General features: G+C 45.1%; 1 protein-coding gene across 1 annotated transcript in view; it reads left to right on the top strand.

Annotated features, from left to right (window-relative positions):
• Positions 1-17,015, top strand: part of LOC141075910 (uncharacterized) — an 82,334-nt gene extending 65,319 nt beyond the window's left edge. The window contains exon 3 of the mRNA XM_073563118.1: positions 14,249-17,015. Coding sequence (XP_073419219.1) covers positions 14,249-15,682 — 1,434 coding nt within the window. The 3' untranslated portion in view covers positions 15,683-17,015. The remainder of the gene's footprint in view (positions 1-14,248) is intronic.
• Positions 17,016-17,664: the final 649 nt, after the last annotated feature.

The raw sequence follows: 17,664 nt of genomic DNA, 5'->3' as shown, positions 1-17,664 counted from the left end.
ATGAACAGCGGTAGTTATCCCACCGCTGCCACCAATATGTGACAAACAGCCCACCGCTGCTCGTCCGATACGGCGACTGACGGGGGTCCCGCTGCCACCAAAACGCGACGGACAGCGGACCCTGTGTCACCACTATGTCACAGTCCCACCACTGACATGGGTGTATCAGCGGACGGAGGGACGAGACACACTGCCGGCACACGGCTATCACAGGCACAGTGGGGGGGCTTATCTTAGTTATCCCACCACTGGCACCATGTGACCAAAAATATCCAGCAAGCTAATCTCGCTCTACAATTTGCTGCAGGGGAGTATTTTGGGTGCCCCACCACTGCTATCAATCTTCTAAGTACTGCGGGGATTTATGTACATCCCACTTCCTCAGTTCCACTTCGGAACTTGCAGCTCTCCGGCGCCCCCCTTACCCTCAGGTCAGTCAGGGAACTGCACCTAGGATAATTGGTTGCCGGACCGGCTGCCTGTTGTGAACCGGAAATTAGGCTTCTGCAGTAAGGGAATTATCAATGCTGTGGCAGCAGCCCCTCATTCAGCAATATAAGACCCTTCTGTACTGCCAGCAAGCCGCAATAGCCATACACAACGCGCTGCCACCAGTCACAGTTACTTAATTCACAGTGTTAAATTAAGAGGGTCCGTGGCAAACCCCTTGAATTAGTAGCGATTATCTATCAAAGGCGTATAGTTCGATTCTTAGAGCATGGAGGCAGACTAAATATCAAATCATTTATTTTCCGAAAGAGGACAGTGATTACAGATAAGTTGCTATAAAGTTGAGACATTAATTATGTACAGTTACAAATATAAAATAAAAGATGGATGAACATAGAAAGTACACTCACGGTTGTTCATGGCTCTTTAGGCAAAACCATGCGGCGGAGAAAGAAGGCGGAGCCACACATCTCCACTCATCTGGAGTTCTTGTCAGCACGAGGATTGGAGCCCTCCTCTGCTGGTTTTGCCAAGGGAATGCCTTATAGACTCTGCGATGTGACATCACGGAGAGGTGCATTCTGGGTTAATCCCACCTCTCTCATCCAAGTTATAATTTGGCTACAAAACTTAGATTAGCTATAACTTTATGGGAGAAGCTGGTATGGACTCATCAGTGGTATCATGTTTCCCAGCATAATGAGCCCATCAAGAAAACATCAAACATCTATGCGATATGACCGTCCATTTGGGAGCAAATCATATCTCAGGGTCTGGACATGTTAGAACTGCGGAAGTGACACTGTAGCGGAGCTGGGACCGCTCAGATTACCAAAAGATGATTTTCATATCTCTACTTTGTACGGTTTTCACAGGGCAGGCTCTTAAAGGTTTACTTCTAACCTTGATTTCAGACAAAGACCCTTTTCCCGAACTTTTTTTTTTTTCTTTCAGTTGAGGCTGAGAGAAGCCAAATGGTGTGACAGGAAGTGTCCTGGTTTATAGCACTTGTGGGGAAGGGAAACTACTACAGTGTACCATGTAACTCAGAAGGGGAAGAGAGGGGGCTGCAGCCCCACTGCCAGGCTGGCAGTTTTCAATGTCATAGAATGCCGGATTTTTCTGGAAAGTTCCAACCGAAAACATCATATCTTGTAGACATTGTACATCACAATGGGCACCTAGGGAACAGTGAGCACAATATAATACAATTCCACTTGTCCTTCAGTAAGGTGCCCTGGAAGGGGGTTACAAAAACGCTGGATTTCAGGAAAGCAAAGTTTGATGAGCTTAGATAGGACCTTCGCCGAATTGATTGGGACAATGTCCTCAAAAATAGGAGCACAGAACATAAATGGGAAATATTTAAATCAGTTTTACACACCCACTGCGAGCTAGCCATACCGTACAGAAATAAAAGGGCTAGGAACAGGAGAACATCAATGTGGCTAAATAAGGATGTAAAAAGGGCAATAAATAACAAGAACAAGGCATTTAGGAAGCTAAAACAAGAAGGCCATGAAGAAGCATTAAAAAGTTATAGAGAAAAAAATAAAATGTGTAAAAAACAAATACATTTAGCAAAAGTGGAAACTGAGAGACTCATTGCTAAGGAAAGTAAAACAAACCCCAAACTATTCTTTAATTATATAGGCAGTAAAATGATTAAAATTGATGGTGTCGGCCCTTTAAAGAACAATGAGGGTGAAATCATAGAGAGCGATATGGGAAAAGCAAATGTTTTAAATACTTTTTTCTAAACAGTGTTCACACAGGAAAAGGATTTGCCAGAGGAAATGCAGAGTGATAATGTAAACTCCCCATAAAGTATTACCTGCCTAACCCAGGAAGAAGTGCAGAACCGCCTTAGTAAGATTAAAATTGTCAAATCACCAGGCCCTGATGGCATTCACCCTCGGGGATTAAGGGAGTTAAGTAATGTGATAGACAGGCCTCTATTCCTTATATTTAAAGACTCTATAGAAACAGGGTCTGTTCCTTTTGATTGGCGGCAAGCAAATGTGGTACCAATATTCAAAAAGGGGTGTAAAAGGGAACCTGAAAACTATAGGTTGGTAAGCTTAACATCTGTTGTGGGTAAAATTTTTGAAGGGTTTCTAAGGGATACCATTATGGAATATCTCAATGTTAATAAATGTTTAACTCCATATCAGCATGGATTTATGAAGGATCGCTCCTGTCAGACTAACCTGATCAGCTTCTATGAGGATGTAAGCTCTCAAATGGACCAAGCAGAATCATTGGATGTCATTTATCTTGACTTCTCTAAAGCATTTGACACTGTCCCACATAAAAGATTGGTAAGTAAGATGAGAAATCTTGGGCTAGGGGAAAATGTGTGTAGATGGGAAGGTTGCTGGCTTAGTGATAGAAAACAAAGAGTGGTTATTAATGGGGCACACTCAGATTGGGCCAGGGTCACTAGTGGGGTACCACAGGGGTCTGTATTGGGCCCCCTACTATTTAATATATTTATTAATGATCTAGTGGATGGCTTACACAGTAAAATATCAGTATTTGCAGATGATACAAAACTATGTAAGGTAGTTAACACAAAGGAGGACAGTTTGCAACTACAGACAGATTTGAGTAAATTGGAGAATTGGGCTGAAAAATGGCAAATGAGGTTTAACACAGATAAGTGTAAGGTTATGCACATGGGAAGGAGAAACAGATGCTACAATTACTTACTAAATGGGAAACTGCTGGGGAAATCAGACATGGAAAAAATAGGGTCATGGGATGCATTAGAAGAGGTCTGGGGGGGGCGTGGCCTGAGCGGCATGTGAGGAAGACGTGTGCCCGCTGAGCTCCCGCATATACCTGCTTAATTCAGCCGTTCTGTCCCCACAGCACGGCTAGTATAACCCCTGGAGGCTGCACCGGAGACGGTAGACACCGCGGGGCACCGGAGATCGCTGCTTCACCCCAGGATATGGGGAAAAGAGGTCAGAGAAGGGTGGCAGGAGAGGCCGGAGCGGGGAGCCAAGATGGCGCCGCCGCCGCAGCGCGTGCCTTAGAGGAGGCGGCAGAAGACAGCGCAGCTAGGAACAGGGCAGTGGCGGCCAGGCTGCAGCGCTTTGCCCGCACGGCCGAGGCAGAGCAGGAGTCTCTCCAGGATTCTGATATGGACCAGGAGACTGTGGCAGAGGACATGAGCCCGGGAATGGGGGAGGAGGAGGAGGCTGCCCATGCCAGAGTGCAGGGGGGGAAGGGAGCTGAGCCTAGCTGGAGTGATCTGGTGGAAAGAAATAAACAGCACCTCACAGCCTTGCAACTACAAGTTCCAGACAAGCCCACCAACAAAGATGTAATGCTGGCAGTGGTGCACTGTGGGACTGCGATCTCACATGTCTTGACACAACTGGGCTTTCTGCAGGAGTCCATGCAGACTGTGCGACATGAACTGCACAGTGTTAGAGACAGAACAAGCCAGCTGGAAAAACGTATGGGTGCTGTGGAGAATTCGGCCTCTGACTCAGGACAGCATTGTACAGAGCTCAAGAAGGACATGGCAGCTGTCTGGGCTAAAACTGACGACCTTGAAAATAGATCCAGAAGGAATAATGTTCGTATTGTGGGCATGCCAGAGCGCTGTGAGGGAAAGAATCCTACTGCCTTCATTGAAACATGGCTTAAGGAAAAAGTAGGTGAGGACAATCTAACACACCTATATGCAGTGGAAAGAGCACACAGAGTCCCGACTCGGGCCCCCCCCCTGGTCATCCACCAAGACCTGTGCTGGCTAAAATCCTCCATTATAGAGATAGAGACGTTATCCTTAGATACTCAAGAGAACACCCTGACCTTACAATAGAAGGATCCAGAGTCTCCTTTTACCCGGACTTTTCGCCGGAAGTTCAGAAGATGAGAGCGAAGTTCACAGACATCAAGAAGCGTCTGAGAGCCTGTGGCGTCAAGTACTCCATGTTTTTCCCGGCTAAACTGCGTGTAGAGGCCTGGAATAAAACCCACTTTTTTCTGGACCCCAGGGAAGCCGTGGACTGGTTGGACCTTAACGAGTGACAGTTGAGGAAGGAGGGGAAGGAGCAGGAATGTGGCTGATGGTATCTTGGCTCGCTCAGTTATTATGGAGCCTTGCGGTTGAAGTCTGCGGTCCTGAGGCAATGGACTGCCTAAGAAGTTATATTTTTGTTTATTCTTATATTACTCTGTTATATGCTGTTTTTTAAGAATTTGTGGTCCTTATGGGGCCTTGGTCTGAATACGGATAAGGAAAAATGCAAAGTGCTGTGGGGTTATATCCTGTCAAATGCGGGTAGTGAAAAGGAACTGAAGCGCCTGCTGAATGGGGTGGAAGGGTTCGACAGCACCCTTACTTGTTGCACCCTTGGTTCAGCCCAAGGAATTGTTGGAGGGTGTTCTTTGGGGGGAGGGGGGAGGGATTAGGTTCAAAATGTCCTTTGGCATACTTGTACATTTCAATATTGGCTATGGTACGGCCGGGGGGGAGATGGTAGGCAATATGCTATGGTACGATAATGGCTGACTTTAAGATACTTAGTTGGAATATCAGGGGGTTAAAGTCGCCGGTAAAACGACAGGCCATATTCTCCTTCATAACGGACCAGAAGCCGGTGGTTGTTTGTTTGCAGGAGACGCATCTCACACAGGAGACGCTGGGAATCCTGGATAAGAGATGGGTACAGGCGGGCTTTCACTCTACTCATTCCCAATACTCTAGGGGGGTTAGTATATTGATTCACTCCAGGACTCAATTTAAGTGTCACCGGGTGGTGGTGGACACAGAGGGGCAATTTGTTCTTCTATCTTGTACAATCTTTTCTACCTCACTGGTGTTGATATCTATATATATACCTCCGCCATATAGCAGTAGAGTTATCTATGAAGTTCTTGCCATTCTGAGAGATTTTCTGGGGGTTCCGCATATGGTGGTGGGAGATTTTAATAATATTCTGGATTCACACTGGGACAGGGGTAGCCATGAACCTTTGAGGCTGGGAGGTAATCTTACGCCATTTGGGGTGCTCGTGCGGGAGATAGCTTTGACCGACTTGTGGAGATGCCGTAACCCTGGTGTCCGTCAATTCTCGTGCTTCTCCTCTACTCACTCCTCCCTGTCTCGCATCGATCTGGCCCTGGGTGATGATCTTATGCTGGGAAAAACTTTAGAGGTTAAATATCTGGCGCGAACGGTATCTGATCATTCGCCTGTTTCAGTCATGCTTGGGGGGGGCGGGAACAGGAGCAGTGATAGACCTCTCTGGCGCCTCAACCCGTTTTGGCTGCAGCTAATCGATAAGAATAACGGCTTTATCCCTGAGTTGCAGGAATATCTTAGTTTTAATAGAGGCTCGACTTCTAGTGGGATCGTCTGGGAGGCCTTAAAGGCGTACTTAAGGGGAATGTACATACGAGAGATTTCTAAAATAAAGACCGCCTCCAGGGCAAAATCACAACTTGTATTCAAGGAACTGGAAGATGCGGAAAGGGCCCTTGCAACACAGAGCACACCTGCCACTCGGAAGCGGTTGGGGGAGGCGCAGTCAAAGGTGACCAAACAGACATTAGAGGCGGCGGCGCAAAAACGGCTGTTTCAGTCTACTCAATATTTTGAGAGTGGGGAAAGTGTGGGGCATTTGCTTTCTGTCGTGACATCGGCACAGAGAGGGTCTGCGACTATAGCGGGTCTTCAGGATGTGAATGGGCGACTACTCACTGACGCACCGGGGATTTTAAAAATTCTGGAGACTTTTTATGCTGACTTATATTCCTCACATGCTAGAGCCCCGACAGAGGATGTTGTTGCCTTTTTGGAGGCTGCCAATCTCCCAAGGCTGACTCCTGAGGACAGACACTTTCTAGATAGACCTCTAAGTCTGGACGAGTTGGAGGAGGCTCTGGGAACCATGTCCAATGGTAAGGCACCTGGGGTAGATGGGTTGCCAGCTGAGGTGTACAAACGGTATAGAACGGTGTTGCTCCCTGCTCTATTGACAGTGTTTAATGATAGTTTGGAACGGGGTGTTCTCCCACCGTCTATGCGAGAAGCTGTCATTGCCGTGCTGTTGAAGAAGGATAAGGATCCAACTCTGCCCGCGTCGTATAGGCCCATCTCCCTCTTGACGCTAGACATTAAACTTTTAGCGAATGTCCTGGCCATTCGACTCTCAAAAGTAGTAGCTGTGTTGATACACCCCGATCAGACGGGGTTTATGCCCAACAAATCGACGGCTATGAATATTAGGAGATTATACCTGAATATGCAGGTGAGGGCTGATAATGCCGGGAAGAGGGTGGTTCTGTCCCTAGACGCCGCTAAGGCATTTGATAGTGTGGAGTGGGACTATTTATGGGCGACGCTTCACTGTATGGGCTTTGGCCCGGGCTTTATTGGCTGGGTCAAGCTCTTGTACTCGGAGCCGAGTGCTCGGCTGAGGGCTAATGGTCAGTTGTCTGACCCTTTTTCATTTCATAGAGGAACAAGGCAGGGATGCCCTTTATCCCCGCTGCTGTTTGCTCTCACGGTGGAGCCATTGGCCTCGAGGATAAGATCGGATGCTGGCATAGAGGGATTCCGGTATGGGGAGCATGAGGAGAAGGTAGCATTATATGCGGATGTCCTGTTGTTATTTTTAGCGGACGCGGACAGATCATTACAAAACACGATGACACTTCTTGGGGCGTTTGGGGAGGTCTCGGGTCTGGTTATTAACTGGGAGAAGTCTGCGCTCCTCCCACTGGACTCATGCTCCTGCAGTGTGGTAGGTGTGCCGGTTGCAACGTCCCTCCAATATTTGGGCATAAGAATATCCAATAAGCTGACAGACTATGAGAGCCTAAATCTTGTTCCGCTGTTGGACAGGATCAAACAGAAGGTTAAGGCCTGGGCAAAGTTACACCTCTCTGTTGTGGGAAGAGTGAATCTTTTGAAGATGGTAGTTATGCCGCAACTATTATATGTCCTTCATAACTCCCCTGTCTGGCTTCCCCAGAACAGGTTTCATAAAATTAATATGATTTTTAGAGAGCTCATCTGGCTGAAACAAGGCGCGAGAATTAAACTTGAACACTTGCAAAAACCTAAAGAAGAGGGGGGACTTGCGTTGCCCAACCCATGGCTTTATTTTCTGTATTCCCAATGCCAGCATGTAGCGGGAGGAATGGAGGGCGAGTTGGTGGATCTGGTGGGAGGTCAGAAGATCCTTCAATTTCTAGTGGGGCGGGGATCACTGGTGTCGAGTCTGGAGTCGGGTAGATTTCGATCCCTTGCACTCAGGTTCCCTACGGTGCTTCTAATGGTTAGGGTATGGGATAAGCTGAGGCAGCTGAGAGGAATACGCGGTCTTACAAAGTACTCCCCCATATGGGACAATCAGCATTTGCCATGCATGAAAACGCTCAGAGGCTTTGCTCACTGGAGGCGGATTGGCATATGGTGGGTGTCGCAGCTGGTGGAGGGAGGGGTCTTTAAAACTTTTGAGCAATTGGGACGGGAATTTCCCCTCCAACGCTCTATGTTTTATCAATATTTGCAGCTGCGTCACGCGTATATGGTGCAGAGCAAAAAAGTTGACCTAACCGTACACCGTGACGTCATTGTCCATAGGCTTGGTATGCAGGGGTCCACCAGGGGACTGATTTCGATGGTGTATGGTGGCTTACTTGGACAGGTCCTGTCAAGGCATCCTATTGGTGCACTGACAAAGTGGGAACAACAGCTGGGTACGATATCAGCGGAACAGTGGGACTCGATTCTACAGATGATTCCCAGATTATCTCTTAATGAGCCTGGCCGCCTGTCTCATCTATATATCCTCTATAGGACATACAGGTCTCTTGAATGGTTGTTCAGTAGAGGGTTATGGTTGGATTCGAGGTGCCCCAGGTGCACGATGGATAATGCGGACATTTTACATACGATGTGGACATGCTCTTGCCTGCAAATATTCTGGATCGTGGTCCTTAGCCTTATACACTTGGTCACGGGACAGGATATTCCCAGGGACCCCACGGTTTGTGTTTTGGGCTATGTTGATGAGGTGGGAGGGGATCAATACCTTAAAATTGCTGTGGCCAGAATGCTATTTGTGGCCCGAAAGCTGATAGCTTATCACTGGATTTCTGCCAAAATCCCCTCAAGAAAAGAATACATTAATAGGTTGAACCAAATATTATATAGGGAAAAATTTGTGTACCTCAGGAGGGGTGTGCCGCATATTTTTGGGAAAATTGGAGGGATGGTTGAAGGTTCCCGGCCTGGCTGCCTCAAATCTCCTAGATTAATGGGTGGGCCCTGGAGGTGGTCTCCTGTCGGTTGCTAATCGTCATCTCTCCTATGATATTGTTGTATGATGGAATTGGGTTTATTCGCTATGCACCAGTATATATGCCATCGGACAAAGGGAGGGGGGTGTTATGGGGCAAGGGAATGTTTGACAACATGTTGTAAGTTGTACATGCCTGTCATTTCTAAAACTTTTAATAAAAACTATCTGATTAAAAAAAAAAAAGAAGAGGTCTGGGGACACGAGATGAAAACGTAATTCTCCCTCTGTACAAATCACTCGTCAGACCACACTTGGAGTATTGTGTGCAATTTTGGATGCCGGTGCTCAAGAAAGACATTACTGAACTTGAAAGGGTTCAAAGGCGGGCTACTAAAATGATAAATGGAGTTGGTTCAATACAATACCCAGAAAGGTTATCAAAATTAGGTCTGTTTGGATCGCCCCCTGTTGTTGGCAGGGCAGGGCCGTAGGGTACTCGGTAGCGGGCCCGTTGATCTCAATGGGAGTTGTCACGGCAGCTGTGACCCGGTCCATGGCCCTGGGCGTCCATTGTAAAAGGAAGATTGCAAGTGCGTTCGGATAATGTTTAAAGTTTATGAGTGGATGATTCGTGACGCCACCTGTGGTGCTCAGCAATGGAGATGTTAAGCCGACGCTGCAGACAGATCCTCTGGGACAGATGGTGTGGTGCAGCAATGATGTTGTGGCCCTCCACAGGTAGGGCTGTAGTCCCAGGGCACAGTAGATGAAGAGATAGGGAAGAGACGTAGATGGTGCAGTGTTAAGCACAGAGATGTAGCAGTGCTGAGTTTGTTTGCGCAGTAATAAGCGGAGGACACCAGGGCATGTAGTTCCAAAGCTTTATTCACAGTCTGTTGTGCGTACAGGTGCCCGCATCCGTGCCATTTCCTCCAGGTCAGGAGCTCAGCCAACTTCCAGGCAAGATGAAGCACTCCGTTCCAACACTCCGCCAACATATGCCTTTCCTGAACGTCTCCCTTCTAGCACCTATTTGAAGTACTCACAGTACTGAGTTACACTGGAGTTCCTCCTTTTAGATGTTCTTTGAACTCAACTTGTACGGCAGACAGCTGTAGCCTGCTTCGGGGACTCCTTGCTACTAAGTCCCAGCTCACTCAAGTTGCTGTTGTGCCCCCAAGTCTTGTGTGGGAATAAAGTGGTGACAACTTCTATTCCTCCGGTGTCTGCTGCAGGACCATTAGTATTCATACAACCTCGGGGACCTTACCCCGGCCTTGCGCTTAGAACTTGAGGAAGGGCTCTGCTCTAACCCTAGTCCTTAGTTCTCTTCTCCTTACGCTCCATACAAAACAATCTTTCTTATGGAGAATTAGGCTTTCTGAATATCTCTTTCCTGTGCCAGCAGACCCAGGTCACTGAGGTCTGCTGCAGCACTTCCTTCAATCCATGCCACTCAGGGGATCTCCTCTCACCAACTGCTCCTGAATCCTATCTTCCCCGCTCTTTGGTGCAGACTAAACTCCACCCACCTCCCAGCACTCTTCGTGTTCCAAGCAGGGAGCCACCAAAGGTGCTTTGCTACACTACTATGTTGTGTGGGATGCAGGTGTTGGAGTGTGGTCAGGTGTCTCCACCTTACCTGGATGGTGGGGTACCACACCTCAGGAGGAGGTGCAGTACCTCTGTGGCGACTGAACCCTCAGGGGCGCCACATATTTACTCTAGAAAAGAGAAGACTTAGGCGAGACCTAATACATATGTACAAGTATATCAGAGGGCAATACAGAGATCTCTCCAATGAACTGTTTGTACCAAGGACTGTGACAAGAGCAAGGGGGCATTCTGTTCGTTTGGAGGAAAGACAATTTCTGCACCAGCACAGAAGAGGGTTCTTCACGGTAAGAGCAGTGAGGCTCTGGAATTCTCTTCCTGAGGAAGTGGTGATGGCCAACTCACTGAATGAATGTAAGAAAGGAATGGATGCTTTTCTTGTGAGTAACAGTATAGAAGGTTACGAATAACAGAATATTATAGGTAGATGGTTGACCCAGCTTAGGGGAAGGAATTTTTTTCCCTATGGAGAAAATTGGCTTCTACTCTGTGGGGTTTTTGCCTTCCCCAGGATCAACAATGCAGAACAGCTGCACTAAAAATAGGCTGAACTAGATGGACATAAGGTCTTCCTTCAGCCTTCAAAACTATGTTACTAGCTTACTTTGGGCATTGAAAGCCCTTTTCTATTGAACTTACAACGTGGAGGTTCCACTTGGTATTAGAAGACGCTGACCGTTACCTGCCCAGATCTGTAACTATAAAGCCAAATGACAGCGTACGTAGAATGTGCTGAGAATATAGAAAATCACTTGAAGAAAGGTATTATGCTGGGCCTGTAAGAGAAAGCGGAGGGTAATGATGCTGTTGGCTTCCTAGAATCCTGAGATCTTATCGGATGAATCTTCTCTCCCTTCTGTGCTGCTGAATGTCTCATGGTCCCTACAAGACCAGGTCCAGTCTTTCTTGCCAAACTTCCCTTTTATGATTGATATAAAGAAAATTCTCCAAAGAAGCATTTTTAGTCCATTACTGTAAGTACAAGAATTGTGCCTCATGTAGTTTCAATCAGCAGAGACGGCTCCCACTAAATTGGAAAGAAACAAGAGAATGCTGGAGTCCAGATCTAAAGCAGTGCAAACTTTTATTGACAAAAAACAGGCACATATAGAGTAACAGAACAATCATGATAGTATAATAAAAAGGCAATAAATGAAGGCCCGGAGCCCACTGAGACAGACAAATCAGCAACAAATAAATTTGTTATCATGTGAAATGCACTCAGGCCCTTTGTAAGGGAAATGGATTAGTGCAGGTAAAAAGTGCTGGGGAGTCTGCACTGAAAAGAGTTAATCCACAGAAGTCTATGGCACTAGACCCTGGCAGTATGAATCTCTAGTGCTGTGGCAATGAGTATGACCCCCACTGATATCTAATTCGCTGTGGACAATATAATCTGAAAATGCAGCATATCATAAGGGGGCAATAAGACATCACCACCGGACCAGCGTCCCCGCAGTAGCGAGTGCAGTACAATCCAGGCAGAAAAACGACCAGCACTGTGTATTATATCTATTGCACAGATACCCAAACGAAGGGGAAGAGAAATATCATTGTATGGACATACCCATCATGTCCTGGTGCAAAGAGAGCACTGATCTGTGCACCCCAACACGTGTTTCGCGGTGAAAATACCGCTTCCTCGGGGGGGGCATATAATATTGTGGCTATTGTGAGGTTAGAAAAAAAATTACATCCAGCAAAATGTCACCAGTGGCCCCTGTCCAGTAGCCTCTATCTCTTACTTATAGATGCTCCTGTGCAGGCGCCGCCATCGCCGGTGACATTTTGCTGGATGTAATTTTTTTCTAAGCCTCACAATAGCCACAATATTATAGGCATTATCACCAATAATATCAATGCTATTATATGCATTATGTAATAATGGGGGCAGATCAGTGAGGGGTCAGCGACCTGTCATAAGCCAATACAGATGAATATGTAATCAGAGCACCACATAAAGCTCCGCCCACAGCCCCACCCACAGCCCCGCCCCAGAGCACAAGAAACTCATTAACTGAAAAATACAAATACAGATTACACAACAACCACAAGACGGATTTCATCACCAGGTATCACTGTAATCAGTATAACGGCGCCGACCTGACAGTGTCTGTAGGTTACTGAGCACAATCCTGCTGACAGGTTCCCTTTAAGACATCTCAGCTCTGCACTATTATACACAGTTCTCTATAAATGTGTAATATTTCTTCATGAATCTCATCTGACAGAAAATATTGGATCTTACGATAGTTTAGATTGTGACGTCACCGAGCCCCATACTCTAATTACCCCAGAGAGGTTTCACCACTAGCTGCTCATTTATTACTGATGGAGACTGTGGAGTTTGATCATTTCAGTAGATGTTATTGTCTATAGTCACAGTGTTTGATTACAGTAGTGTCCACAATCCTCTGATTTAACCTCTTCCTGCAGCCAGTTTTGTGTTCTTAATCAGACCCCATTATTAATATCTGACGTGTGTCACTTTATGTGGTGGTAATTTTGGAATTATTCACAAAGGATAATAGGAAACAAGTGGATCTTACAAATTATTCTCCAGCTTCGCACTGTACCCTACATACAATTGTACACTACTGTCTGGGCACATGGCAGTGTTCAGAAGGGAAGGAGCGCCATTTAGCTATTTGAATGCAGATCTAGCTGGAATAGTTTGCAGACACAATGTATTCGGAGCACTGTTCATGGTCACCTGGCAGCTCAAAAGATGTCCACCATGAACATGCTTGGCTCTACTCTGCTTTCCATATCCCAAGGATTGCCTTGCTTATCGCCCTATAACACCCTTACATGGATCTGGACTTGCACTGGGACCCCTAGGCTTGGACCATGGTGTTACCTGCTATTCTGTGGAGTTAGATGGCAAGAAGAATAGTCAGGTAGCTGGGTCAGAACCAGAAGGACAGAATACAGAATCAGAAGACACAAGAGTAGTCAGTAATCGGGCCACAGTCACTGCAGGGGATAAATACACAAGCCGCAAGCTGAGCCCAGAGGACTGAACCAGAGGAGAACAACGCTGTATTAGTGGACACATCGCGATTTAACATGTCCCTTTTGTCACATTATTTTCAGGGTATCATCATTTCTGTCCAGGCCTATTTAATGTGTGGAAGCCTGGTTGAAAGCAATGTCTGACTTTCATTTATTAATTTTCATAGATTTTTTATTTATTGTTACTTTTGTCAGATTCAAGTTACCATTGTGGGTTTTTCTGTCATCAAATGAAGGGTAACATCAATTTAGACCACGTGTGTAGGAGGAGTGAATGTTTTGACTCCACAGCCACTTTCCAGAAATTAACACGCAGTGGATGTTGGAGAGTGAAAATTACACATTTGCCATTTTCTTACCCAGCACATAGTGCCCAGATTGTGCTCCAGGAGACACCGCAAATTAAGTGGGTTCTTCTCACTATAATATTTCTAAATACAGGGATCCTAAATGTTGTTTGCGCACACTGCAAGACTCCGAAGTAAGAGCGGATTTTGCTGGATTGGTTTATAGAAACCTTGTTGCTTTTCAACAGCCTTTGAGCCACTAATAGTGCGGGAACCTCTGTTTTTCCACTGACAGATGATGGACCTGAGTGGGGACTTGTTTTTTGTGAGATGAGAATTGGTATTATTTTCGCCTACATAACATTGATTGGTTTCTTTTTATTTGATATTTGGGAGGCACAATGAACCAACAGTTGAACACCGCACACTACTGGTTCATCCAACAAGGTTTTCTATTAGACTGTGAACAGTCTTTGTCTTGGTAAAAATTAAAGTTTTTTTACATAGCTTGCCATTTTTATGGACAGTTTAAATAGAAATGTTCAAAAATATAAAACTCAAGGATATTTTATTAATAAATAATAATTGTTTTCTATCTTAGCAGATGACTGTACCAGGAGATCAGAGGGACAGCTGACATCTTCAATTTTTAAATCTGATGATCTTGAGATCCTACAAGATACAACTGAAGTGATTGTTATTACTCCAGATATATCATCATCCATTCACAGCAAAGATCTGTCATCAGATCCTACGAAACAGGTCCCATCTTCTGATTCTTTACTGACTACTAAGGAAAATCAAAGACACAAAAGAGGCATTAAAAAACAAACTGCTCCTAAAGTAAAGAAGTCATTTTCATGTTCAGAATGTGGGAAATGTTTTAATAAGAAATCATATTTTGTTAGACACCAAAGAGCTCACACAAGGGAGAAGCCCTTTTCCTGTTCAGAATGTGGGAAATGTTTTAACTGGAAATCAGAATTTGCTACTCACCAGAGAACTCACACAGGGGAGAAGCCTTTTTCCTGTTCAGAATGTGGGAAATGTTTTAACAATAAATCAGATTGTGTTAAGCATCAGAGAACTCACACAGGGGAGAAGCCTTTTTCCTGTTCAGAATGTGGGAAATGTTTTGCACATAAATCACATTTTGTTACCCACCAAAGAACTCACACAGGGGAGAAGCCTTTTTCCTGTTCAGAATGTGGGAAATGCTTTAACCAGAAATCACATTTTGTTACTCACCAAAGAACTCACACAGGAGAGAAGCCTTTTTCTTGTTCAGAATGTGGGAAATGTTTTAGCGAGAAATCATATTTGGTTAAACATAATAGAACTCACACAGGGGAGAAGCCTTTTTCCTGTTCAGTATGTGGGAAATGTTTTGCACATAAATCACATTTTGTTACCCACAAGAGAACTCACACAGGGGAAAAGCCTTTTTCCTGTTCAGCATGTGGGAAATGTTTTGCACATAAATCACATTTTGTTATCCACAAGAGAACTCACACAGGGGAGAAGCCTTTTTCCTGTTCAGCATGTGGGAAATGTTTTACACAGAAATCATATATTGTTAATCACCAGAGAACTCACACAGGGGAGAAGCCTTTTTCCTGTTCAGAATGTGGGAAATGTTTTAAACAGAAATCAGTGCTTCTTACTCACCAGAGAACACACACAGGGGATAAGCCTTTTTCATGTTCAGAATGTGGGAAATGTTTTGCACTGAAAAAAAATGTTGTTACCCACCAGAGAACTCACACAGGGGAGAAGCCTTTTTCCTGTTCAGAATGTGGGAAATGTTTTGCATATAAATCAGATTGTGTTAGGCACCAGAGAACTCACACAGGGGAGAAGCCTTTTTCCTGTTCAGAATGTGGGAAACGTTTTGCATATAAATCAGATTGTGTTATCCACCAGAGAACCCACACAGGGGAGAAGCCTTTTTCATGTTCAGAATGTGGAAAGTGTTTTAACCACAAAGGGAGTCTTGTTCCACACCAAATAAGTCACAGAGGGGAGAAACCTCTTAAATGTTAAATAAATCTTGATCACCATCAGAGATCCCACACAGGGGAGAAGCCTTTTTACTGTTCATAATATGGGAAATATTTTAACCAGAAATGGAATCTAACTAATAATATTTATTTTTATATAGGGCTAACATATACCGCAGCCCTTTACAGTTTGCACACATTATCATCACTGTTCCCAATAGGGCTTACAATGTAAATTACCTATCTAGTCTTTGGAATGTGTGAGGAAACCCACGTAAACATGAGGAGAACATACAAACTCCTTGCAGATGTTGTCCTTGGTGGGAGTTGAACCCAGGACTACAGCGCTGCAAGGCTGCAGTGCTAACCACTGAGCCATCTCACCATAGAACTCACACGGGGAGAAGCCTTTTTGCTGTTTAGAATGTGTGAAATATTTTAACCGGAAAGCGCTTCTTGTTAGACATCAGAGCAGTCAAACATGAAAGAAGCCTTTTTCATTTTCTTAATGTGGGAAATATTTTACTTGGAAATCAGCTGTTAATAAACATCAGAGACGTCACATAGGGGAGAAGCCTTTTTCTATTTTCATAGTGTTGGAATAGTTTTAACCAAAATTGAATCTTCTTAAATGGGTTGTCTCTTGTCATTCCTCATGTTTGCTGACAAAAGGATAAAACTAAACTTTATTAATTCCAAATGTAAAACTATACCCATAGTTCACCCCCTGAATGTTAGTCAGTAGGTGGCTAATAGAAAAAAACATATACCACACATCTCAGTATATAGAGTGAGGTGACATATACACTCACTCTCCAAGCCTCTTATTTCTACGTGTTTCATTGTGATCACCAAAGGCGTCATCAGGTGACTATTTAATATTGATCTATATTCAAGCGAGACTAGACAAAAAAAACTTAAACTCATGTATCATGTTATCCAAAACAGAAAACTAGCCCCATATAGGCAGATCCCAGACTTCAAACTATATACTTCTTATAGTTTTTACATCACGAGGGACATGGATCTATCATTCTACAGGAAACAACCTAGGGGTTTTCAGCCTCGGTTGGAAGAATACAGATCTGCTCCATTGACCATCGCTGAACCATGGATATGTTTGGAGAAGCCAGGTTAAGATCCTCGGATCAACTGGCCTTTTACCTTGTATGGACTGTATGGATTGTCATCTTCCTACACTTGTCGTTACCTCATCTCTGTGTGTGCCACAGGTGGGGTAGTGATCCTGGGAGCGAATCAGCGGAAGGCTGAGACTCTGTAATGTGCACTCTGTTGGGTATTTTGCTGGGACTGTTCTATGTGTTATCTGCCTGTTTTATGGTTCAATAAAGCATTGCCACACTGTTTTACCCTCACTGTGTGTTGTCTGAGTAGCGTTATGCCCATATTAAAGGGACAGCCGGCATTTGGTGGGACAATTCCTGTTCCATGTGTTTTCGGCCACAGAACCGGGGCGCCCGCTGACCACCCCATGTTTCCACAGGCATGCTTCAATAGTCTCAACGGGAGGCTAGAAGCTGCTATAACCCGATCAGCTCTGCTACATACAGGCAATGATCACTTCACCTGCATGTAGCAGAGTTGCTCACTTGCTATGAGCGCCGACCACTGGGCAGTGCTCATAGGATCCGGCAGTGACAGCCATACAGGTCTGCTGGAGACCTCTGGTTGTCATGCCAACCCATCAGTGACCCGCGCTCACATGACAGGGTCACCAATGTGCGGGACTTCTGGCCCATCATGTGTGAGAAAAGATGTAGGCTCAGCGCCGGGGCCCACATCAAAAGGAGGGAGTCCGATATCAGCGTACATTTACACCTGATGTCAGAAAGGGGTTAAAGGGGATTGTTTATACAGAGACAGAAGTGGTAATTAATCATGTGTACATACAAATAATTACAGAAATACACAGCTTCTAATGTTAAATAGTATATAGTTACCACAAGAAAATATAATTTGTGTAAATCAAGTGTAGATATTAGTGTTGAGCATTCCGATACCGCA

Source organism: Dendrobates tinctorius, unplaced genomic scaffold, assembly GCF_039654945.1.
Source record: "Dendrobates tinctorius isolate UK_male_01 unplaced genomic scaffold, ASM3965494v1 ptg000380l, whole genome shotgun sequence".
NCBI classification, from domain to species: domain Eukaryota; kingdom Metazoa; phylum Chordata; class Amphibia; order Anura; family Dendrobatidae; genus Dendrobates; species Dendrobates tinctorius.
The sequence above is the reverse complement of the archived record's forward strand: the minus strand, read 5'-3'. Positions and strand labels throughout refer to the sequence as shown.